At 43.6% G+C, this 24,893-nt stretch overlaps 2 protein-coding genes across 4 annotated transcripts in view; both read left to right on the top strand.

The window, feature by feature from the left end:
- Window positions 1–576: 576 nt before the first annotated feature.
- On the top strand, window positions 577–22,070 carry STEAP2 (STEAP2 metalloreductase). Of its 3 annotated transcripts, none has more exons than XM_082194150.1 (7): window positions 577–1,345; window positions 8,435–8,498; window positions 11,172–11,249; window positions 12,108–12,631; window positions 13,587–14,114; window positions 14,515–14,679; window positions 15,688–22,070. In XM_082194150.1, the coding sequence occupies exons 4-7, from the start codon at window positions 12,140–12,142 to the stop codon at window positions 15,970–15,972; spliced, it is 1,470 nt and encodes a 489-aa protein (XP_082050276.1). In that variant the 5' UTR covers window positions 577–1,345; window positions 8,435–8,498; window positions 11,172–11,249; window positions 12,108–12,139; the 3' UTR covers window positions 15,973–22,070. The 3 variants fall into 3 exon arrangements, with proteins under 3 accessions (XP_082050276.1, XP_082050275.1, XP_082050277.1); XM_082194149.1 differs by lacking the exon at window positions 577–1,345 and adding an exon at window positions 1,591–1,869; XM_082194151.1 differs by lacking the exons at window positions 577–1,345; window positions 11,172–11,249 and adding an exon at window positions 1,591–1,869.
- A 2,181-nt stretch (window positions 22,071–24,251) lies between these two features.
- Window positions 24,252–24,893, top strand: part of CFAP69 (cilia and flagella associated protein 69) — a 62,625-nt gene continuing 61,983 nt past the window's right edge. The window contains exon 1 of the mRNA XM_082194072.1: window positions 24,252–24,543. Coding sequence (XP_082050198.1) covers window positions 24,406–24,543 — 138 coding nt within the window. The 5' untranslated portion in view covers window positions 24,252–24,405. The remainder of the gene's footprint in view (window positions 24,544–24,893) is intronic.

Here is a 24,893-nt window from a genome sequence, read left to right as displayed (position 1 = left end):
TGCAATTAGTGATTCCTTCCAAACGTGCACTGTTAGAATCACAACGGCAGCCACAGACTCTGGATCAATAGAATACAAAAGAACATAGAATTGTAGAGTTGGAAGGGACCGCAAGGATTATTAATCTTTCACCTAGTGCAAGGCTCAAACCCACAATCCTGAGATTAACAGTCTCATGCTTTACTGACTGAACTGTTCCCTCAGAGGTTCCTATAACTATGATTTGTCTTGGAAGAATTCTGATGGATTTGATGGGGACTGTCAAGATAGGGACATGTTTTCATATAATCTAAGATAGCTTACCTGAACCACAGACCCTTAGGACTTCCTCAGAAATATGCTTCAGAGAAACATGGCTATTTGCCAGAGCAAGGCATCTGAAACTGGTCTGTGGACCACCAGTGGTCTGCCAGCTTCAGGTGGTTTGTAGCACATTTGCATTAAGTGTTTATATTTATTTTCAATTGTACTTTTTATATTGTATTTTATTTTATTGTTTTACAGTCTGAATTTTAGGGAATGCAACTTGTAATGCAATAACATACAATACAGGAAATAAAAGAAATTGATGAAGTTGCCTCCCATCAATCCACAGAAAACCCGATCGATATTTGTTCCAATTCAGCAGTAAACGGATTTTCCCGAGGAAAGCGGTGGAGCAAAAGAACAAAAATCATGGGACAAACAAAAGTGTGGATGAGGCCTTAGGCATGACTTTGCTCATTTTTGGCATAGGTTCAGCTGCCTCTTGAGATATTGTTGTCAAACTTGGCATTAGGGTTCTCAGGGTAGTGAGCGATGTTAGTCAAAGATTGGATGACTGGCACATTTTTTATTCAAGGAGATGGTGCAAAACATCACTTTGGCATGACTTCATCTGATTTTTGGCGCAATGGGTCCAAACTCACAAATTTCACTTTCCATTTAAAAATCCACAGTATTTAGCCTGCTAGTTCAGGCTGCTGGCCCATCTAGTCCATCATCCTGTTCTGGCCAACCAGGTGCCTGTGGCAAACCTGCAAGCAGGATTCCAGCGCAAGTGTGCTCTCTCTCCTGTGGTTTCCAGCCCCTGGTCTTGAGCAGCGTTGCTGCCCCCAGCTACATACTATACATGCCCCTTGTAAAAAAAGGGAAAGTTTATTATTATACGCAAATTCCCTTTGCTGCATTACTTTTCTTTGTGTTTTCATTCCGTATTTGCTATCGGCAAAGAATGCTGAAAATAATAAGGAAAAATGCTAATACAGAACGAACACGTGACGGCCCACGGATTGTTTGCTCTGAAATTTGGATCTGCTATCTTCCGTCTCTAGATTTATTGTTTGAATAGCGGGTTGGTTTTGCGGTGTGTGTGTGTCTATTCAGTTATTTTGAACGATGTTAGTTGCCTTGAGGTTTTCTGCGGGGGGGGGGCGAGTTAGGATCGGAAAGTCGGGATTTAAAAAGAAAGAAAGAGATCCCCTTAATAATAAACAGGCCTTTGGGGCCTTGCGCGGTTATCCATCAACCCCCACCCGCCCTTGGGTGACAAGAGCAGCGGGACGCCGGCCTCTTTCCACCTCGCCGCGCGCACGGAGAAGGCGGCGGCTCCCCCCTCGCTCCCCGTGACTCCGCCGCCGCCGCCGCTTCCCCCGCCTCTCGGTGCCTTGCGAAAGGACGAGGAAGACGCGGCTGGCCCGGCCTGCGCGACCCACTTGCTGGCAGCACCAAAATCCCGAGGAAGGCCGGGCCGAGGCGGGGGAGGGACGGAAGAAGCGCTTCTCCTCCTCTCCCCGCCCGCCCGCCTCTCTGCCGGGAGCTTCAGGCAGGCTGGAGCGCGGGAGGCGAGAGGGAGGGAGATCCGCCGAGGCGACTCCAGCGCTGCAAGAGGTGAGCTGCGCGGGACGGGGCGGGGGGCACCCATAGGCGCCTTCGCCCCTGCCCTTGCAACCCCGGAAGGACGGGAAGGGGGCTGCGCTTGTTGTTGTTTTTAACACGGCGCCCCCGCGTGAGAACCAGGCGGGAGGACAGGGAAGCCCTGGCCGAGCAGAGCGCGGGTGGCGTGGGAACGGGCCGCGCGCCGAAGCGCAGAGCGCGCGCGTTTTCGCGCCGGTTTGCGTTCGACGCCCGGCCCTTATAAACGCGTAATAGCGCGGTTTCCAGTCCCATTGCAAGCCATCCCTGCAGATTCCCAGATTCCCACCCCACCCGTAACCCAATTTCATTTTATATATCAATAAGAATAACATAGCTGGAGCCTTCGTGTTGCCTAACATCCATCGTCTTCCGGGCCAGTCAAAGGCAAAGCAGCACAGCGCTATCGGAACGGGACACAGGGCATGCGCGATCAAAGCGGAATTATTATAGGATCTGGTTGCTGTGGGTTACAGGTTGATAGAAGGCCTTTGGTCGCTTGTCCTTTCCTTTCCGTTTTCTTTACAAAGTGCAGTTGACAAACTGATTAGCCCAAGAGCAGTGTTCGAAACCCCCATTGTTCTAGGCACATTTTGCCTAAGATTTCAGATTAAAACTGCGGGGTGCAAGGAAAGGAGGACCTTTTTCCGCCTCCCCACTTCCAGGTACTCTCTGAAGTCTGGAGAAGAGACCCCCTTAAGAATATTAGGGGGTGGACTAGAGCATGTGAAAAATGAACATAGTATTTTAGCTGCAGTTCATTCATTTTCAGCTTTGTATTCTTGTTATAAAAAGCATGCCTAGACATTCCATTGTTGCGCCCGTAACCTAGGATTAAGGTGCCATTTAGCTCCTAGCTTTCATATTTCAGTTTCTAACACAGCCCAAGAGGTGTGTGCGTATTTAACCACAGAGGTGAAGGGATGTGTCCCTAGGCTGCGCAGTGTCTGAAGTGAAAGGGAGATGAAATTAATAGGATGGTGGCTGCAAGAGGTCATGAGCAGGGCTCCATATTGATAACACTGAGTGACAGCAGCTTTCAGACAGACATTCCCAGGCCTACTAGATGCTGGGGACTGAAGGGGATTTTCTGCATGCAAAGCAGATGCTTATACCACTGAGCTACAGCCCCTCACTAAAGGTAATAGAAAAAGCTGCTTGGATTGAATACAGAGGGTACTCTCCCACTCATGTACAGTGGTACCTCGGGTTACAGACACTTCAGGCTAGAGACACTTCAGGTTACAGACTCCACTAACCCAGAAATAGTACCTCGGGTTATGAACTTTACATCAGGATGAGAACAGAAATTGCGCGGCGGCAGCAGGAGGCCCCATTAGCTAAAGTGGTTCCTCAGGTTAAGAACAGTTTCAGGTTAAGAACGGACCTCCAGAACGAATTAAGTTCTTAACCAGAGGTACCACTGTACCTTAAAGATGGATTTTGTGGCTGCCTTCTGAATAAAGCCACTTGCAGAATTGATCACTTGGGTGGAATGGGTGCCCAGACTCAAAGCTTGTTGCCTCTCAGTTAGACAAAGGCATTTATATTTTGCTTCTATAGGTGGTGGTTGGATAAAGACAAGACTAATCATTTACAAAGTGGTAACTTAACCTCTGTGTGCACATAACCACATAGTCAACTGATTGCCAGAACATGAACAAATAATCAGTGCATCATACAATCATAAAAGGAGCTGTGGCAGGGTAGGTTGGTACTTATTTGCTAAGTGAGAGGTGGGGATGTTTCTGAGCTATGGGGCTGATGGGAGCTGGAGTCAGCAACACTTGGAGGTTCACAAGCTCCTCATCTTTCTGCTGCATTTTAACAAAGAGGCCTTTACTCCAAAGCAGAAATGTGGTAAAATGTTAAACTGTGATCTGTGCGGATTCTCCCAACTCAGTAACTTTTCTGAAACAGTTACAGATAGGTAGCTGTGTTGGTCTGCCATAGTCAAAATAAAAAAAATAAAAAAATTCCTTCCTGTAGCACCTTAAAGACCAACTAAGTTAGTTCTTGGTATAAGCTTTCGTGTGCATGGTATCCAGTGTATCTGAAGAAGTGTGCATGCACACGAAAGCTTATACCAAGAACTAACTTAGTTGGTCTTTAAGGTGCTACAGGAAGGAATTTTTTATTTTTTTTATTTTTTCTGAAACATGAATTAATATTTTTTATTAGCTGCTTATAAAGCACAATCTGTATAAATGGCACCTTATAATGTAACATTTTAAACATTAGTAAAAAATGGCTCCAAAGTTTGCTATCTGCCATGTTTTGTTAAGTGTGTTTTTTCCTATTGAAACAATGTACTTGTTTTAATTATGAGGTTCCTTGGGGAAAGGTGATCTTAAAGATGGTATGTAAATACTTAAAATAAATAGTAAAGTACAGAGAACAGATAGGAGCCTGCCTCCGTTGCGTTTGCAGTCTAAAACAGACATTGAGGGAAACAAGGTCATTCACGGGAAGGATAAGGCTTGCCAGTGTGGTGTAGTGGTTAAGAGCGGTAGACTCGTAATCTGGTGAACCGGGTTCTCGTCTCCGCTCCTCCACATGCAGCTGCTGGGTGACCTTGGGCTAGTCACACTTCTTTCAAGTCTCTTAGCCCCACTCATCCCACAGAGTGTTTGTTATGGGGGAGGAAGGGAAAGGAGATTGTTAGCCGCTGGGTAGTGATAAAGCTGGATATCAAATCCAAACTCTTCCTCTTCTCATCTTCTTATATCTCAGATTCTGCAAGCACTAGAAACTTACCATACTCAAGAAAACAGACAAATAAAGCTGGGGGTCAAGATTAAGGTTTATCAGGGGATTCCCTCCCGTGCCCTGCCTTGTAGACGTCCATGGGGGGAAAACAAGGGAAGGAGAGTCAAAGGGAGAGAATGAAGAATTCAGGCAAACATGTTTGCACATTATTAAAGCTTGCTTATGCTTAAGAATAAGGATTAACACGATGAGTCTAGGCCTTGTAGGTGAGCTTTGACAAGGGATTTGAAGGAAACAAAGAGAGGTAGCATCATACAGTATATGTTTTGAGGTTTGGAGTTGCACACATAGGGAGCAGCAAGGAACAATGAGGTAGTGCTGGAGTCACTGAAGGGAACAGGAGACCATTAGTCAGTGGAGAGGGAGACAAATGGAGGAGTGGGTATTGCTTGTTTGTCCTGTTGACGTGGGTGGTGTTTTAGAGAGAGTGGAAGAGGACTGCTCCCTGTCTCGAGGAGATAACGACTCTTATGTTTTCACACGGGGGAAGCAACAGTGAAACAGGGAGGTAGGAGGGACAAAATGAGAAACAAGGATCATAGGCGAAAAAGGTGGCCAAAGAGTGTTGGACAACAGAATGGGCAGACGCCACTTGGACGTCAGCAGATAATATAGCCTAGTTTCATTAGCACAGTCTTCTTATCATGTGGTAAGGGTGCACATCACAGTGATAAGTAGTGTGTCCCTGATGGTTGATGAACACAGGCCCAGGGCCCTCCAAGCCTCCCTATTTGGCCTTGAGGACTCTCCCCACAATAGCCCCCAGCCACACACAGTATCTCAATGTCATGCCCCTCTCTGGCTCTGGTTCACAGTCACCTTGAGTAGGGTTGTTGTTTTTTGCTGGAATGTGTCCTTGAACTCTGAAAATGATTCTTGTTTACTAGGATGAAGGATAGAGGCTGGTATGTGTATAAACCAGCCTACTGTACAAAGGTAAAATTTACACTTGTTGCTAGGCTCACTTTTGCCACTGTCCGTTCTCACCACTGACTGGCATGTGGCCCCAGAAGGTTGTCCAGAAATGAATAGGGCCCTCAGTCTGGAAAAAGGTTCTCCATCCTTGGCCTAGAAGCTCAGTGGTCATGTCTAGGGCATCTGCTTGAAGGGTGTGGCACTCATGCGGACCTTGGTAACCCACCTGTGCAACTGTCTAATTAGCTAAACTCCCTCTTTTTACAGCGGTCTTTTCTGCACTTTCCAGCTATAATAGGATTGTATGCAGTTTAGCCACTCACTTAATTGTACCATTAATATTCTGAGCTCCTGTAAAGTTGCTAAGCAAGTAGAAGTAAACATGTCACTTTTTTGTTTGCTTTAACCCTTCACCTAATTAGTTAAGACAACTTTACTGGGCTTAACATTTTTTTAATAAATCAGACATTACTCATCCACACCAGATGTCCTGTCCCTAACCACAAGACTGCTAAAAGGCAGCGTGTTCCAATTAACACAACTCACCACTCCTGAGCTCTAGCTCTGTTTTCTCAATTTTATGGGACAGAACAGGACTGCTGATAGAAGCAACTTGGCAAATAGCCTGGTCAAGCATGCTTCAGCCAGTAGGTCACAGCAGAAGCCATAGCACCATACAAAGATATGGTTACAAAAAGTAGATGTCCCTGAATCCATGCTAATTTTTTATTTGTTTGTATTTCACAAGATTTATATACCTCTTGACTGTAATAAAACCTTGGTTAAATATGAGTCATGGTTCACTATGAGACCACAGATTTTATAGAAGGACTTGGGGCTCCATCCCTGCCAGCCAACCCTACCTACAACTCTGTCCCACTGCACCCCTCAGAACCCCCCCCCCCACAAGACCTTGCCAACTCCCACCCATTAGACCAGAGCTGGATAATCTTTTATGGTTTCCACCCCAGGGGCCAACTTAGGTGGGAAGGGCAACCTGCATGTCAATCACATGTGATGCCACATGATTGGCAGGTGGTCTGTTCCACTCACTTGCCCAAATCCCAACATTGGAGGTTGAAGTGGGACAGGTGGGAAAGCCTACGCTGCACTAATCCTTTCAGCCTTTTGCAGCTCTCCCCCTGCTTTTCCTTTGTCCCTTACCCAGTGTTGGAGGTCCAAAGGAATACCAACCCCCATCTGCCCCCACCTCACCAAAGCCCCCAGTGCCTTCTAGACCTTGCCAAACCAACTTTCCCCACTGACCTAGGGCTTGCCAAGTCTCCCACTCGCCCACATCCCCTTAGACCTTCTTGCACAAGGAGGAGGGAAGGGTGGCAGGTGGTCCAGGGGTGCCATGGAGGAACAGTCATGACAGGCCAGGATGGCTCCATCCTGCTCACCCACTGCTTCCTTCCTCTGTGCCTTCTGCTGCTGCTGAGGTTGAAACAGCATCATTGGTGAGGGGGGGGGCAGCTGTAGAGCGGTTGCTGAGGAACTGACACAGGCTGTTGTGACTTCCTCCACAGCTTCTCCAGTGCTACTGCAAAGGCCACAGCAGCTCTCCAAGAGCTATTGTCATGCTGTAGTTCTCAATGTCATCTATCAGACAGTGACCAAGGTGCATGATGACAACTTTAGGCAAATATATAGTAGGAGATAGACTTGAATTTTACTGAAAGATCTTTGAATTATTAGTTGCACATGGCAATAGTACAGATAAATTTTACTTTTCCAGCTTCCATTTGTCCAGACCATCATTTTTTATGTTCTCCCCCCCCCCCCACCTTATCATTTCTGTTACTTCAGTTTGTTTCCCCTTTCTGCTTCACTGCCATCCCTGGTTCCATATTCTTCTGGTGGAAGAGAAAAAGGTGGAAAATTAGGACATTGTTGGATTAAAAATCAGTCCTGACTAAAATTATGTAATCTAAATTTATAGCCGAATGCACTGCCGAACAAATGCATTGGAACAGGAAGAACATCTCTTGTTCTTAATAGTTCAGTGACCTGATGTTCCTTTTGAAGCGTTTATCTGGATTTTTAAAAAATCTATGCATTCTCAGATGAATACCACGGTATCAGTGTGGGGCAATTGGAGAAGAGTCATTGTTCCTGGAATTTTAATCCTGTTGTAGTCCATTTTCAACCCCAAGCTCAAAACTTTGAAAAGTATACTCTGAAAAGTATACAGCTTTTCAGTGACTTGAAATGTTCATAGATTTGTAAAGGATAGCCAGGTCAAATCATGCATAAAAGTTGAAGCAGGATTTTTTCTGGGTTAAACACTTTTAAGGTTGCAGGTTTTTTTCAAAAAATGGGAGAACTGTTTAAAGTTTCTAGAGTGCTTTATAGCTTTTGACAGTTTTGTTTATGACTAGAGTGGGCAGGGAGTAGATTTAATTTACTGGTAGACCCGATTACTCAAAATAGATCATCAAGAGTTTCCCAGTTGTGGAACAATAGAAACAGCAAAAAGCTACCACCCAAACTGAAAACACTGATCTGTAGTAACTCAGATGTTGGCTTATATAATATCATGTCATGCAGTTAATATTTGGCCGCCAAATTGTCTTTTGCATTTGACTCCATCCCCCCAAGCCACTTACTTTGCACGTGGCTCTGCACAAGGTTTGTGGTGCTAGCCTGAAAACTTAGGGGAAATGATTTCTGGTTCATGCCAGGTTCGCCTGCAATTCTAGACTTCTAAGAAAACCATCCTGTCCCATTGGGAGTCAGATGCAAGATCATTAGAAGAAAATAAATCATCAGAAATTTGGACTTCTACCATTAAAGCCTTGCTGTACACAACTTGCAAGGAATGAGCCTTTTAAGACCCTGTTTTTATTCTTCACAGGCTGCGCTCTGATCTCTGCTGGCATCAGAAACCGGGAGCTGATTTGCATATGAGAACCAACAAGGTAATTTTCCAAAAGCATCTGTTCATAGCTCACAGGGCCAACTCCAGGTTTGAGAAGGCTTTCAGCAGTTCTGATCCTCTCTTTACAACTGTGGGTCTCACCCAGCCACAGGCTACCCACCCACCACCACCAGCAATAAGCTACAACCATCATTTTAAATTTCCCACTGGGAGCAAATCCAGAATTAGTTGGTTCTGTGGTCCTGGCTCCACTCATCATTGGCCTCCCTTGCTTCCACACTATCATTCTCAATGGGCACCAATACGCCACTGCTCTGACCATTATCCAGTTCTGATGGGAGTCCCAACAACAACATCAATATGGAAGGCTACAATGTCCCGCCCGTGTTGTACTATGATGGCAGTTTATACAGTCATGCTAAGCACCCAATGAGCAGCATCTTAAGTACATCAACACATCACCCACCCACCCAATGGCCTCATTGCTTTCCCAAGCATAGCAGTATTTGACCACCCTTCCCTTATTTTATTGAACTTAAAAAGTGGCATGTCAAACACTGAAGACAGTGCAATTTTTTCTACTGTGACGTTCTGGCAGCTGACAAAAGGATTAAGATTTCAGTATTTAAAAGAGAAATTCGAAATTGGGATTCTTGTTTCAGAGTTATGATATAAAGCCTTTGGCAACTAAGGTTTGGAAATGTTGGCCTTTTTTCTGAGCAGTGTATTTGGGATCTGAGTATAAGCTCTATGGTAAACAGTGGAAATTTTAAGTTTCTGTTTAGGTTTCTTAACTAGTTCAAAGAGCATGGAAAATGAAGTGAATGCTCAATATTCAATTCCCTGGCCTCTTTTAATGTTAAAAGTAGCCCATTTCTCGTAAAAGAAATGTTACCAAATAGCTGGGGTGTTTCACAATGTACCTTTTGAGATTTAAATACAAAAAAATAGGATGCAATCTCGTCATTTGCATGAGTGAATCACATTTCCAGGACACACAAATCTTTTTTCCTTAGTTTGCTTTGGCTAAAATAGTTGTTGACCAATTCCTGCTGGATTTGCAACTCACATTTAAGAGTGAATCATTTCCTCAGAATTAGTAAAGCACAACAACTGCTAGCAAGTTATTTCAGTAATAAAATGACTTTTTAAAAATATAGATTTTCAGAGTTAAGAAATTGTGGGTTTTTCCCTTATCACAATCCTACATGCCATTTGGCACTTGGTTTAAGGTTTTGTTGCCTTTGCCTTTGCAGTTTCCCTTAAAATTTTATTTGTTTATTTTTACATATGCTTCCTTCTACATTTTATTTTCCTAGACAAATGAATATATAAATTCCTGGAAGAAGTAGAATGGCATACAAAATTCCTTTAATGTACGGCTGTAACATTTAGTCAATTAATCAGTTAGATTTTGATTGACTAACACACCGATGCTTTACTCAGTTTATTTATATGCTGCTGATTTTTTAAATATAGTGATAGTATTTCTGTGCAATGTTACTATATTGTTTTATTGATTGCTCTGGGAGTGCCTTGGGAGGATTACCAAGCATAAAAAGCAGTTTAGAAACATGTTAAATAAAATTAATAACCTTCTCCTCATTAATAGGGCAGCACATTTTTTTAAAAATTACAACAATTGATTAAAGGTAAAGGTAAAGGTACCCCTGCCCGAACGGGCCAGTCTTGACAGACTCTGGGGTTTGTGCGCCCATGTCACATCTAGAGGCCGGGGGCCAGCGCTGTCCGGAGACACTTCCGGGTCACGTGGCCAGCGTGACAACGCTGCTCTGGCGAGCCAGAGCCGCACACGGAACGCCGTTTACCTTCCCGCTGGTAAGCGGTACCTATTTATCTACTTGCCCCCGGGGGTGCTTTCGAACTGCTAGGTTGGCAGGCGCTGGGACCGAGCAGTGGGAGCGCACCCCGCCGCGGGGATTCGAACCGCCGACCTTTCGATCGGCAAGCCCTAGGCGCTGAGGCTTTAGCCCACAGCGCCACCCGCGTCCCCTTACAACAATTGATTGCATGGAGTGTATTAGAGAAGGGGTAATGCCTCTTCTAAGATAATGTCTGATGGCTGTGCACCATCTATGTTTTTTTCTTTAGAGCTACTGCTTTTTCTCATGCAATTTTAGGCAGACTATCAATTCAATTCTATGAAAGTTTATTTGGAAGTATATCCCACTAAATTCAACAGGATTTGCTCCCGTGTAAATTTATGTAGGTCTGCAACTTAAATCTTGTACAATTAATCAACTTGAATTAGGTCGTTGCCCTACTTTGGTAGCCATGGAATACCAGTAAACATAAATAAGGTCTGAAATAGTACCAACTTTCAGTTTATCACATTATTTATTTATACATTATTATAGTATATCCTATGCTTTGGTTCAGATGCACCAGTACACAATGTGTGCTTTGTTCTATATATACACTGTTCTGTGTTAGCATGGGCTACGCCAGTATCTTCAGTGTGGAATAGTGCTGTGGGTCTGCTTCAGCATCAGAATGGCACACCGCCTTAGGCCACAATCCTAAGTGCAGATTGTTTCCATTGTTAACAATGGAAAAGCACAAGGCGTCATCCTGCAACACAGCAAGCATATTTATGAGGGGGAATGTCCTGCCAGGCTTTATAACTGCTACACAATGTTTGTATTGGTGTGCTGTTGTGGTTGCTTGGATGGTTGTCATTCTTATGTTACAGAAAAGGAAATGAATATGAGAAGTAGTGACTGAATTCTTCGCCAGCTGTGGTTGACAAAGATTCACACAATTTGCAACGGTGGGTGACACTTTGGCAGACAAATGTGTGCCTGCAGAATCTCAGCTTTCCAATGAAGACATAAATTTGTTCAAGCTCAAGAATTCTGTAGGGAATGTTCTCTCGGGTCATATATTTCAGATCTTTTATGGATTCTGCCAAGCATCTTTGAAAGATGTGTGTTCTCCCTTATTGATGTCTACTGAATTCTTTTGCTATTTATGGAGGTGGTTTTCTCTGTGTAGACCTGGATTGGGGAAACTCAGGCCAAGGGGCAGCCATCCAGGCCCTCAGAACTCCTCCATGGGCCAGACCCCCAATCTGGCCCTGTTTCTCAACCCAAGTGTTTCTGCCTGGCTGGAATGTGGAATATGTCCTTGAACCTTGATGATGCCTCTTGCTTGTCAGGATGAAGGATGGAGAGGGGTGTGTGAATGTGTGTAGAGCCAGTCTACTGCACTTTTGATTATGGCCATGTTTAGGCATGCAGCCTAAATTAGTTTCCCCCACTCTATAAACATAGGGGTTGTGGCGGGGGGGGGGAGGTGCCTTCTGCTTGTACCTGCTTACAGGGGAGGAGAATTCCATTGTGTTCTAGAAGGTTCTGCTGGAGTGAATCATCAGGGGATGTGGGGAGGTCTTAGTGGGAAGAGTTAGATGGGAAAACCCAATTCAATAAACAAATCTATTTATGGCTTAGAATCCAAGCCATCATATGTACAGTAATCAGGTTTTTTGTTTTAATTTCATCTAGTGCTAGAACACAATTGCCTGGCTTGTAGAGGAATGTGTGAAAGTAGGGAGAGAAATATTTCACAATGCAGGATGTGTTAATGGGTTCATATTAACTACGTGTGTTTCCTCTCTGTTTTCTTTTAGAAAATTGCCCTCTAATCTCATCCTGTTGAGTTATGGAATCAATTTCTATGATGGGAAGTCCCAAATCTTTAAATGAAACTTTCTTGCCAAATGGTGTAAACGGTATCAAGGACACCAGCAAGGTCACAATAGGCATAATTGGAAGTGGAGATTTTGCAAAATCACTGACCATTAGGCTTATTAGGTGTGGGTACCATGTGGTCATAGGAAGCAGAAACCCTAAGTTTGCTGCTGAGTTCTTTCCACATGTGGTTGATGTCACTCATCACGAAGATGCTGTAGCAAAAGCAAATATGATTTTTGTTGCTATACACAGAGAACACTATGCTGCTTTGTGGGACCTCAAACATCTGCTTGTTGGTAAAATCCTTGTAGATGTCAGCAATAACATGAGAGTTAACCAGTATCCAGAATCTAATGCAGAATACTTGCAGTCACTTTTCCAAGATTCTTTTGTTGTCAAAGGATTCAACGTTATCTCAGCCTGGGCACTGCAGTTAGGACCCAAAGATGCTAGCAGACAGGTAAGCTATGCATTTATGTCTTTTTAAAAAAGCGGAATGAAAATAGTGGTTGGAATAGCTGTGACTGTCTTGCCAATCTCAATATTTGTTCCAGCACTGAGAGTAAACATTGCTCAGTATGCTAGCTTGTAAACAGTCATCAGTGCTGCTGAGCTTGAATTGAGGAAGAACATCACACAAGGATGCCAAAGCATCATCATCATTACTGTTATTGCTGCAGTACTGACCATCCAACAACAGAGTTTTCTGGGTGGCTCACAGAGCTAAAATGATATTACTATTATTATTATTATTATTATTATTATTATTATTATTATTATTATTATTGAATCCCTTCACTTGAGGCATCCCAAAACTATTTACACTATAATAAAACCATATGTAAAATGGTATGTAAAACATACAATTTAATTTTTTTCTAAAGGAAAAAGCTTGGGGAAATGGAATATCTGGTTCTGAAATAATTTGTTTGGTCAACTATCACAGAATAATTCCATCAGTGCTCCAGACAACATTTGACCAGAAGCAGCTGGCTGCAGAGAATGCTTTAGTTTTCCATACAATGCTTTCTAGAAAACAAAATGAGAGAACTCCCTAGTTTCATCATTGTAACATTCAGTTATGTCACTGGAAACATAAGTAAGGTGAAAATCATGACCTTGCTGACAACAATGAATGAATGAAAACGAATTAAACATATAAAATCATTTATGCATTTAACTTTTTATCTGCTAGTAGCATCTGCTGCAGTTTGACCATACGTTTAGGAGTAGCCAATGGGGTGCCTGCCAGATGTTGTTGAACTCCCATTTTTGCCATTCTGGCTGGGACTGATGGTCATTGTGGTACAGCCACATCTGGAGGACATGAATTCAGTCCATTGCAGCTGTTGAATTCATCCTTATGTTGGTACACAATAATAATGTGTGTGTGTGTGTGTGTTGTTTTTTTGAAGGTCTACATATGTAGTAACAATTTTCAAGCTCGACATCAAGTTATGGAACTTGCCCGTCAACTCAGCTTCATTCCTCTTGATTTGGGCGCTTTATCATCTGCAAGGGAGATTGAAAATTTGCCTCTTCGGTTGTTCACACTGTGGAAAGGACCAGTAATAGTGGCTGTCAGCCTGGCCACCTTCTTCTTCATCTATTCATTCATCCGAGATGTAATTCATCCTTACGTGAGGAACCAGCAGAGTGATTTCTACAAGATTCCTATTGAGATCGTGAATAAGACATTGCCAGTTGTTGCTATCACTTTATTGTCTCTAGTGTATTTATCAGGGCTGCTGGCAGCTGCTTATCAACTTTATTCTGGCACTAAGTACAGGCGATTTCCACCTTGGTTAGAGAGCTGGTTGCAGTGTAGGAAACAGCTTGGACTGCTTAGCTTTTTCTTTGCAACGGTGCACGTGGTTTACAGCCTCTGCTTGCCCATGAGGAGGTCCGAACGGTACTTGTTCCTGAATATGGCTTATCAACAGGTAAGGAAAATAACTTGGAGACGGTGATTCTCAATGGGGTTCCCAGTGGTCTTCCGTTCAGGTTACTGATCAAGTCTAGGCCTGCTTAGCTTCAGTGTAGCATCTGTTCCAAGAGATTGTTAACAAGCCCCTAAGCACTGAATTCTGAGATCTGCATAAATCACTCAGATTTGCATCTGTTTTCCATTTTGCATAGTTTATTCTCCTCCTCCTAGTTGTAGGAAGGGTCAGGCCTATTAAGGGCATGAATGCCTCCTCACAGTCACTGACCAGCTTCCCCCCAGCTTCTGGACAGTCCACCAGGCACACTTAGAAACCCATCAAGTCTCCAGAATGAATGAAAACTCCTCTTGTACAAATGTGTTCCGTGTTCTAAAAATTTCTCATCCTCTTTCTTCAGGTCCATGCGGATGTTGAGAATACATGGAATGAGGAAGAAGTCTGGCGGATTGAAATGTATGTCTCCTTTGGAATAATGAGCCTGGGGCTGCTTTCTCTGTTGGCTGTAACTTCTATTCCTTCAGTAAACAGGTCGTTAAACTGGAGGGAATTCAGTTTTATCCAGGTGTGTATTGTAGCAAAACCCGATATTAGAAGCTAATCTATCAGAAGGCATTTCAATGTTGATATCTAACAGGATTGCTCCAGAAATGTCAACAAGTTCCTAAATGCTAATACTTAGCAAAAGCGGCCCTGGAATGTTTCCTTCCAAGTAACTACGTGTAAGAGTACACTGTAAGGCAGTGTTCTTTATTTTTTCATTCTGGTAAATTGACTTCACAAGAATTCCAAGTCTAAGAAATGCTTGGTCAAAGGACATTTCCTTGAATTTTTTTTCACCCAAAATGTGTTTGAGATAAGCAGTTGAGGCTTTAAGCAGTTCTTTTCAAGACTTACACAGTTTTAAAATATTATCCACAATTCTACTGCATTACACTGATATGACAAACCAACACATCTCCGCTGAGGACACTAAGCACCAGCAAATCCCAGGAAGGGCTGGAAGCTGTGATGTGTATCACTAAAGATATCTGGCAGTATCTTTCTGATACTGCTTTTTGTTGCCTTTTTCTATGCAACCATACCTGCTGATTCAAGTGAGCAGCCTCTTTCATCCCTTTTCTCCCAGGCTCGTTACCAGTCCAGCAAATCTCACACAGTCTGCTCATCCAGCAAAAGGTTTCTGCCCCTAGAGACCTTCGAAAATGTCAGTGGAGCATTCTGGATGCTCCTTCTCATATTCTGAGCTGCTTTTTCAGTTTTCCTCTGCAGAACTTAATTTGAAAAATCAGAATACATATTGGGCCATCACAGTAAAATAAAAAAATAAAAAAGACCTTTTTATTAAACCAGAATCCTGAAAGCGAGCTCGTTGTATTTTTTAATACCCATGTCCTGAACTGACCCTTGTTCAACCTTTTTGAAGGCCAGGCAGATAAAATGTACTTGCAACGTGTGCTGATTTTAACTCAGTCTTTTTCAGAAATTTTAGTTTATTAGCTTTGTCTGCTAATTGGGTTTCCAGAGTCTTAATTTGTATCTGTTTCCTCCCCCCCCCCCAATATCTTCAAAGTCTACTCTTGGATACGTCGCTCTGCTCATAAGTACTTTCCATGTGTTAATTTATGGGTGGAAAAGAGCCTTTGAGGAACAATACTACAGATTTTACACACCGCCAAATTTTGTTCTTGCACTTGTCTTGCCATGCACAGTAATTCTGGGTAAGGTATTTTTGCTCCTGCCGTGCATAAGCAGGAAATTGAGGCGGATAAGAAGAGGATGGGAAAGAAGACAATTTATGGAAGATGGAAGTGGAACTGGTTCACATCCCTCGCCAGAAAGGGTTACTATCATGTGAGTCCACAATGACGCTATCGCCTTTGTCAGCATTGTCCTTTCAAAGTGATGTAGTTCATAGAAGCTTTACTGTAGACTGAAACCTGTGGGAAACAAGTGATGATATGCTATAAACTATTAGGAAGTGGGCAGTGTTGGTCAATGCAGACATAACATTTTTAATGTGGCGTAAATGTCTTTGAGCACATCCCTGCATTCTGAAGATTTGCTGTCTGGGCAGAGAAAGTGCGTTCTCAAACCTCTTCTGCCACACTTGGGTTTATTAAGCATGCTGACCAGAGGATAAATACCATTGAACTCCATGGGGTTTATATGAGAGTGAAGATTCTTAGCATTGCACCATGCATAATGTTACAGCTGTCTTCCCTTAGGCTGCCAAATTCAACGCTGGAGAACAGTCATTTTCCTTTAAATCTATTAATGTTACAAAAGATAAGTCCTGCCCTTTCCTTCCCTGGCCCAGCTATCTACCTCCTTTCCTGCTTGCTGTATGCCATGCCTGGAGCCTTGATCCATTATGGTAGGTTGGAGGAGTGGTGTAAGCACCTGCCCCAAGAATCACTGCTGAATTTGGTTCCCCTGAAACAAATTCCTGTTTCTACACTCTGAGGAGCACCAAGCAGGTGGATCTTGCCAACCTTTTAATGCACATCCCATAATGCACAAGTTAGCATTGCTCTGGGGCATTGTGGAAGACTTAACTGGTGGCCAATGGAGGAAAGGCTGCAGGAGAGAGCTTTCTTCAACCTTACCCACATTTGCAAGCATTTGCTCCCTTGTTTCCGGTGGGACTTGGACACCATTGGAAGCACTGCCATCACAGCCAATAAATTCACACTGACAGAGGAAGGGGCCCACTTTTCCCAGCACACTTTTCAGCCAAAGCCAGCCATGACATGGTGAATGAGGGGACCAGAGAAGCTGCAGCTGCCCTATTTCCATATATTTTGAAGTATATAGTTGTTTTCCAGCTTTCGATAAGGCTGCCATAGTCTTTACCCTTTGTTTACATGTTCAGTAGTGTTTTGAAATTGCAAGATCAAACCTTACAAAGCCAGCTATTTATAACTGTGCTCAAATCCATGGTCTTAAAAGACTGCTGGTTTCTGCTAGGTAGATTACTACCTAAGTTGGCACGAGCACTAGTGGACGATGAAATGAAAGTAAGGGGCATTAATAGACCAAACTAGACATTATGGCAGCAGACTGATTTGCTAAACCCAGATCTTGTTCAATCGCATAAATTTTGGGGGAGGGAAAAGAGTCTTGTTTTTTGTGTTTGTTTTTTAAGGAAAGAAAATATGGGGGCTGGTAGAGCTTTCTCTGCCCATGGCTTACTTGCATTTTGCTTCTCATTCCCGGCACATTTCTTCTGCACTGAGCCTCCAGTACTGGAAGTGAGCTCAGCTGAGAGAAGAGCAATTGGGTGAAAGGCACTAGGCCGGGGGAGAGTTCTGTTGCCCTTACCCACATCCATAATCCATGGGACTCAGCTGGAAACTTCAGTTTCCATTCTTTCCAGTAGGACGTGGGCAGCTTCAACTTTTGCTGGACTGTATCCTATATGCATTTTGCACAATTTATCACAAAACCAAACTTCAGTCCATCTTTTGCAGACATCTTTATTGTCAGCAAGAATATCACAGTTTGTCTAATGCTATAGCCTGACTTCCAGCACACTGCTTATTTTATTAAAGCCAATGCTTATACAGTGGTACCTCTGGATGCGAACGCGATCCGTTCCGGAGCCTCGTTCACATCCTGAAGCGAACATAAGATGCGTCCGTGCGGATCGTGTTTCGCCGCATGACGTCATTTTGAGCATCTGCGCATGCACGAGTGGCGAAACCCGGAAGTAACGCGCTCCGTTACTTCTGAGTTGCTGTGGAGCGCAACCTGAAAATATTTAAGCTGAAATGTATTCATCCCGAGGTATGACTGTATTTATTTGGCTCAGAATTACAAATAATAGATATTTCACAGTCGCGCTTAACACACTTGCAGTAAGGGCACTATGAAAGTGGGATACCTGTTTTACATGTATAACGGCAGGCCGGAGGCTGCTAAAAATAGACAAAAATGGACAGTTTGTAAGCCTTCCATGCACTTAAGATCTCTGTCTGTGACTAACCGGTAGATATGTGGGTGCAGAGCCACTGAATCATAGCTGCATCTGACTAGGACTCTGCAGCACCCTTAAATAAGAAGGATGCAGACCCGTGAACACTGACAGTACTACTGCAAGTGCTTTCTCTGTGCTCACAGTAGACATATGCCAGAGATAGAGAACATGGTGCCTTCCAGATGTTGTTGGAATTCAGTTCCCATAACCCGCAGTCAGGATGGCTAATGGTCAGGGGAGGAGCAAGGCACAGTCCAGCAACATCTGAAGGGCACCACGTTGGCCAGCTCCGTCATGTACAATGCCTTCTTGATTCCACCTATCTCTGGATTAAGGCCTTTGGAACAATAAGCTCAGAAAGATTTTAACGTGTTTAGCATAATTGGGGGGGGGGAATAACTATTTTTGTGTGACTATGGGGGGGGGAGTCCATTGGTTATTCATAATTTGTTACAGACTAAATATCTTTTTTAAATGCTTTACATCGCACAAAGGATATATTGTTTGTGTGTGAAAAACAAAATCATCTTCTGCAATGAATGTGCTAAAACGAAATCTTCATAGTTTTAACACCTTGTTAATAATTATGATACCTTACACCTGAAGTTCCACTCTGAAACTTTAGTCCTAGGTTCCTAAAATTTTTGAATTACACTTAGGTAGGAATTCATTGTAGTGCTATGGCAATTGTTCTGTCAGCACACACACAACCCAGAGCCATGGGGGGCATGGGGTGAAGGGGGAGAACCCTGTTGCACTACCAGACATCCACTAGGGGGAGTACCTAGTTGAATCCATCCACGAGAATTTTGTTTACTATTTTGCTAAACTTCAAGTAGCTTCACTAGTTAGTTTCTGCTATTACCAATTGAAGCCAGCATAAATGGTCAAATAAATGTCCAAAACAAAAATTCCCTTCACTTGTTAAATTTTCTCTAGGGCCCCAAACGAAGAATGCAAGGTAGATGTCTGTGTTTTTATGATACACTATTTGTGCAAATATTTGTGTTTAGTGGGAGTCTAGCTAGATTATAGTAAACGAAAGTATTGAGGGCTAAACTAATTATAGCACCGAATATGACACTGGAGAGTATTATAGGGCTCTTGTTTAATAGCAGACAGGGAGGGGTTTTTTAATGGAACACAGCACATGGAGGTTTAACCCTTTGCTTCCCAGCCACAATCCCACTTAAAATCTTGCCTCCCCTCCCCATCTGTTAGCATTGGGGATAAAGACTTCCATTGACACCAGTTTTCATCAGGATTGATTTTCTACTTGCAGTGTTTAAATCCACAATAATTCATTGCAACCATTGTTACTTCACAGGTGGTACTAATTCCTTTGCCACTTTTATTCAAATATATAAAATAAATTGAAAATTAGGACTTGTTGCTTAGCATGGGGGGGGGCAGGAAGTGCCTAGCAACCTGATCATTAAATGCTGTGCAAATATAAGATGCGCTACACCAAAATAAATGGGACTATCTGCTAACAGTGGAATAGTTTAATGCAAGGTTAGGGAACCTGTGGCCCTTCAAATGTCCCAACTCCCATAGTCCCTCGCCATTGGCCATGCTTGCTAAGGCCGATGGGAGTTTCTGTTCAGCAGCATCAGAAGGGCAAAGGTTTCTTACCCTGACAAAGAGAATGAATCCGTGCTGCCCTGTTTCTGGCCAAGATGCACTTATAATAGCACCTGAGCAGAAATGCACCTATGGTAACCACAGACACCAGACTGCCATTTCCAGCTCAAGGGCAGACCTGGGGTTTGTTGGTTCCGTTGCTTGCACTTACTGAAGAACCATCACCACAATGGAGCACTTTTATGGACCATGTAATTTAATTCTTCCCATTGAAACCAATGGATGTACTAATTCTAGTTTTTTTGTCAAGGGCTGTACTCTCTCTGGGGTAACTTGTAGGGGCTATATGCCGTATGGGCAGGAACAGAGCCAAAACTAGGTTGACCCCCCTTTTTTCTAATACTTCTCTTGCAGAAGTATATACTAATGACTCGTAGAGGGCTTTTGAAGTTTGTCCAAGGACCACATGCATACATTCTTACATCAGTCACATCCACATGTTTCTTGTAAAGAAACCTGTAGTTTGTTAAGGGTGCTGGGAACTGTAGTTCTGTGAGGGGTGAGCTCCAGTTCCCAGGATCCTCTGGGGAAAGCCATGTGTTGAATGTATGGTGTGGATGTAATCATATGCTTATTCCCATATATGCAGGGGATTCCCATTCTCTGCTTGTGAGTGGTGCTCTTAATATGTGCCATACTCTGTATGTGTGCATATACCCTTATGTATGAAGTATCGCCCTTAAACATGATAACACCACTGCAAGTTCAGAGCTCTGAATCCCAAATGGTATTTAGCATGTGGGTGTAAAATCTTTAATGGCAGCGTTATGTCATATTCAATTCGAGCCACAAAAATGTCTTAAGGAAAATGCTATCTTGAATTATTTTTCAAAAGGTTTTATATAATACCATAGATATTATTTTATTTTAAAATTTATTTAAGATAGGTATATTAATAAAATTGTATTTTTGGATAAAATCAAAGAAGAGTACTATTAAAAGATTTATGCTGCATATAGGGTTTTGACACATTAATTGATCTGACTATTCACGGAGCAATTTTCAACCCACTTGAATGCATGCAGGTCCTTTTCATGCAAATAAGCCTTACAAGCATGCATTTAAGATGCAGAATTGCACTCCATTTTATTAAATTCACTGTGGCTCAGATCCTGCAATCTACAGTAATTATAAAATAGTAATTATAAAATGCACACAACCACAATCCAGTATTTTCAATGTTTATTGGCCCAAGCCAGCTTGTGCTGTATAAATGCTACTACTTACTGAAATACTCAGCAGATCAAGCTTTTCTCCAAATATTCATATTTTGTTGTCTATGTGTATATGTCTTGGCCATACACAGATCTTGGAAGACATTGATCCAATTCTGATGTTAACAATTTCATTCCAAATAAATAATTGTTTAATGCACTGAAAACAATAATTGTCTCTCCATGGTCTCTTCTTCTCCTTCCTTCTTTGCTTCTCTCATATGCCTCAACGGGAATTTCCAAAGCTTGTTAAACTATTTCACCACTACATCTGAACTAGGAAGTTAAATCTCTGGCTGCAAACCAATATGCCTTCCTGGTTTGTAATCAGATATTAAACCACAGCTACCTGGTATGGGTGTAATAGGTAACTGGTTTAATAAACCCCAGGTTTCCATTATGATGCACAAGAGAAAGGATGAGAAAACACAGTCACAAGTTGCAGCACTCATTCTCAGTACAATAAACTATGGTTTATTGAATCAAGATAAATATTTCTAACTGGGCCATTGTATGAACACCTCTCCTAATTTTTCAGTGGAGCCTGTGCCGATGTAAGAGGTTTTGGATTGGGGTATAAGCCATATAATAAATTATTTCACAGCCTAAAAATGAATGGCTGATCGATATATTTTTGGTCTATATATATTTTTTGAGAGTTTCAAGTATTTATCTTATTAGTTTCTTCTGAAAATTAATATAACTTAATTTATCTCATTACAATGCACTATAACGCTGTACCACTGCTTAATATAGTCCATGTGTGCTTTCAAAATATCATTTACATGCATTTAAAACATTTGAAATGACATTTGTAACATTTGTTTTCCATAATTGTAAGAAACTTTTTTATTGTGCTTAAAATGTGGCAAATGATTTCATTTTTTAATTATTAATTTAAGTGTTACTTGTTAACTGTAGCTGATAGATACAGCTGAATGATATTTAAATTTGAATAATACTTAAATTTGAGGTTCTACTGAATTTTATTGTACGGTTATTGTCTACTTGGCTGTAACAATGTAGACCCAGAGATGGGTGCAAATTTTTTGTTGTTGACATTCTTGTACAAACATGTAATGTGTTACACCAGAATAAATATTTCATTTGTGTAACATAGGTTTGTAGGAGTTCAGTGTGCAATTATCTATAAAAGCAGCTATAATAGAGTTTATGAAAACAGAAACAATTAGAATTGTGTCCATTTTCTATCCTTATAGATGGGCCTTTAGTTTTCAGTCTGTTTTAATATGGCAACCTGGTACATTCACAAAGTACTTTGCACTAATTCTAATTGAACTTTTAAGAACAGGTTGAAAGTCTGCCAAAGGCTGTGATTTTTATATTTAATTTTGGAATTATATCTTAATTTTGGAAAATAAAGAATATCCAAGGCAGGGGGGCAGCTCCCCCCTCCAAACAAATAAATAAAATTATTTAACAAACTGGCTAACTGCATTGTAGATAACTCAGTTCTGTCCCTCAACATAATGCTTGCCCCCCCAAAAAATAAATCCTGACTACGCCCATGGTCCAAGGCCATACAAAAAGTCCCTGACTGAGCAAATAGTTGAACCTGATCTCATGTGTTGATTTCACAAAGTCCTAAACAGAATGGGATATACTAATGGATACAGCAGCGCAAAGTATTCAAACACAAAATCAATGCGCTTCTCTCAAAGCAACAGTGAAATTTCCCGATTTTACCAATACTGAAGTCTTGTTTCCCTCCCACCAAAGTTGGGAGATGTCAAGGCTTTGCCAGAGAGGCCTAATGCAAAACCTGCCTCTGAAGGCAGCTATCTTTTGGCGCCACCATTTGGTAGCAGTTTAATATGTCTCATCTATTACGTGATGCATGAGTTGGTCCATCGGGAGGACCGTGGAAGGGGGCTGCATTATTAAGGCCTATAGCCGCTTCTGCCACCTTGGCTGGGATTCTGGGAGGTGGCATGATTGAATGTACATATATTAGAGAAATCCCTCTTGCCTTAGCCGACCAAACTTAGGACAATTTCGCATTCAACCCAGGACACGTGCTGAGGGAGAAGGAATGTTCATACACATCAACCCCACTTCTTCCCTTTGCCGTGTGGTTCTATACAGTAGTCTATATTCTCTTAGACATGGCGGGTCAAGGGCATTGCACTAGCCCTGTGATAGCCTCACATCCAGGGCTGACCCAAGACACTTTGCTAATAATAATAATTCATCTAGCTAGGTTTCCCCAGATTTTGCTACCCAAAGCAGAGAAGCAAACGGTACCTGTTTGGGTGGTACCCACCCAACTCTTTAAAAAGCAGAGCACCCAAGACAGGTTATTTTGGCATCTCAGAAGTGACTCACACACATGGCTCCTTGGTAGTAGAAACACAATAATAATAAATAGCCAGGGGCTGTCCCTTTTCCTGACACCCAAAATCAGCTGCCCTGGGGAAGCAGCTCCCTTTTAGGGGGCCTAAAGGTAAAGGTAAAGGTACCCCTGCCCGAGCGGGCCAGTCTTGACAGACTCTGGGGTTTGTGCGCCCATCTCACTCAAGAGGCCGGGGGCCAGCGCTGTCCGGGGACACTTCCGGGTCACGTGGCCAGCGTGACAACGCTGCTCTGGCGAGCCAGAGCCGCACACGGAACGCCGTTTACCTTCCCGCTGGTAAGCGGTACCTATTTATCTACTTGCACCCGGGGGTGCTTTCGAACTGCTAGGTTGGCAGGCGCTGGGACCGAGCAGCGGGAGCGCACCCCGCCGCGGGGATTCGAACCGCCGACCTTTCGATCGGCAAGCCCTAGGCGCTGAGGCTTTTACCCACAGCGCCACCCGCGTCCCTTAGGGGGCCTAAGAAAGCTCAAAAAGAGCCTTAGGGAAGGGAGAGACTGCATATACCAACTTTAAAAATAAATAAATAAATGTTTTATTCTTCCCCGTAAGGGCCAGTGCCGCCGAGACCGGCTACCCCCGTTCATGGCGTGAACAGTTTTCAGAAAGCCTCAAGGGCAAACGGGCGCACGTCGTGCCGGGGTCGGGCAGGCAGCATTTCTGGCCAAAGCAGCGCCTCAGCTCTGGTAGTTCCGGCGCCATTTCTCCACAGAACTGGGCGAGAGACACGAGACACAGAGCTCGGCTTCATGAAGGATCTATGTGAGAATATGAGGGGGGAAGGAGCCTATGGGCGCAGGCCGAAGGCCTTTCCCGCGGGGATGAGGCGGCGGCGGCTGCAGGCTTGAGCGAAGGGGCTGCCGGCGCCTCGGCCTCCCTCCCTAACTTAGGAGCTCAACCTCTCTCCCTCCTCCTCCTCCCCTCAGGGCGCCCATAGCTCGCCGGCTTCTCCCGCTCCCATGGCAACCGCGCCCGGCTTGTGTTGTCGTCGGCTGTGGCACCGTCTCGGTGGAAGCTGCGCCCGGCACCTGCGCCTGAGGCTTGAGCTCCGCAGAGCCCGAAGGGGCGTCGTGGGGCGCCATGTCTTCCACAGCCAGGCCCGAGGCTTCTCCGAGCCTCCAAGTCCCTTCCTTCGCCGAGATGGGGAGGTCGCCTTCCTCGTCCTCCAGGCAACTGCGCCCTTCGGAAAGCCAGTTCAGCGGCAGCCTCGGGCAGCAGGTGAGTGAAGGGAGAGCAACCGGGAGGCCGAAGCCCAGCAACCGGCGCCGTCTTCCCGGCGAAAGCCCCTCAGGGAAGCCGGAGGCTCCGCCGGTGAGCTCGGCCTCCTCCTGCCTCGGAGAGTCTTGGATGGAGGGGATTCCGAGGCTCCTCCCCGCTCAGAACCCAGGACATTTTTTATTTTTATTTTTTAATGGCTGCACCCTCGACGTTCATGCGCTTTAAAATCTAAAAGGGCGGGCTTACAGGCTGAAGGGACGACGTCAAGGGCTCTGCCCCGAGGGGCTTGCAATCTAGAATGCGACATCACAGGGTGCAGGCGTGGCAGGGGGGCGGAATCGAAGCCGGGA

The sequence above is a fragment of the Podarcis vaucheri genome (genome assembly GCF_965113315.1).
Source record: "Podarcis vaucheri genome assembly, chromosome: 12".
NCBI classification, from domain to species: Eukaryota; Metazoa; Chordata; class Lepidosauria; order Squamata; family Lacertidae; genus Podarcis; species Podarcis vaucheri.
The sequence above is the reverse complement of the archived record's forward strand: the minus strand, read 5'-3'. Positions and strand labels throughout refer to the sequence as shown.

What these genes read in the sequence shown, in the direction of transcription:
- STEAP2 (XM_082194150.1), top strand. Translation starts at nt 12,140, where the DNA reads ATGGAATCAATTTCTATGATGGGAAGTCCCAAATCTTTAAATGAAACT. An exon ending in CCAAAGATGCTAGCAGACAG is followed by an intron (nt 12,632 to 13,586) that starts GTAAGCTATGCA and finishes GTTTTTTTGAAG; the next exon opens with GTCTACATATGTAGTAACAA. An exon ending in GGGAATTCAGTTTTATCCAG is followed by an intron (nt 14,680 to 15,687) that starts GTGTGTATTGTA and finishes ATATCTTCAAAG; the next exon opens with TCTACTCTTGGATACGTCGC.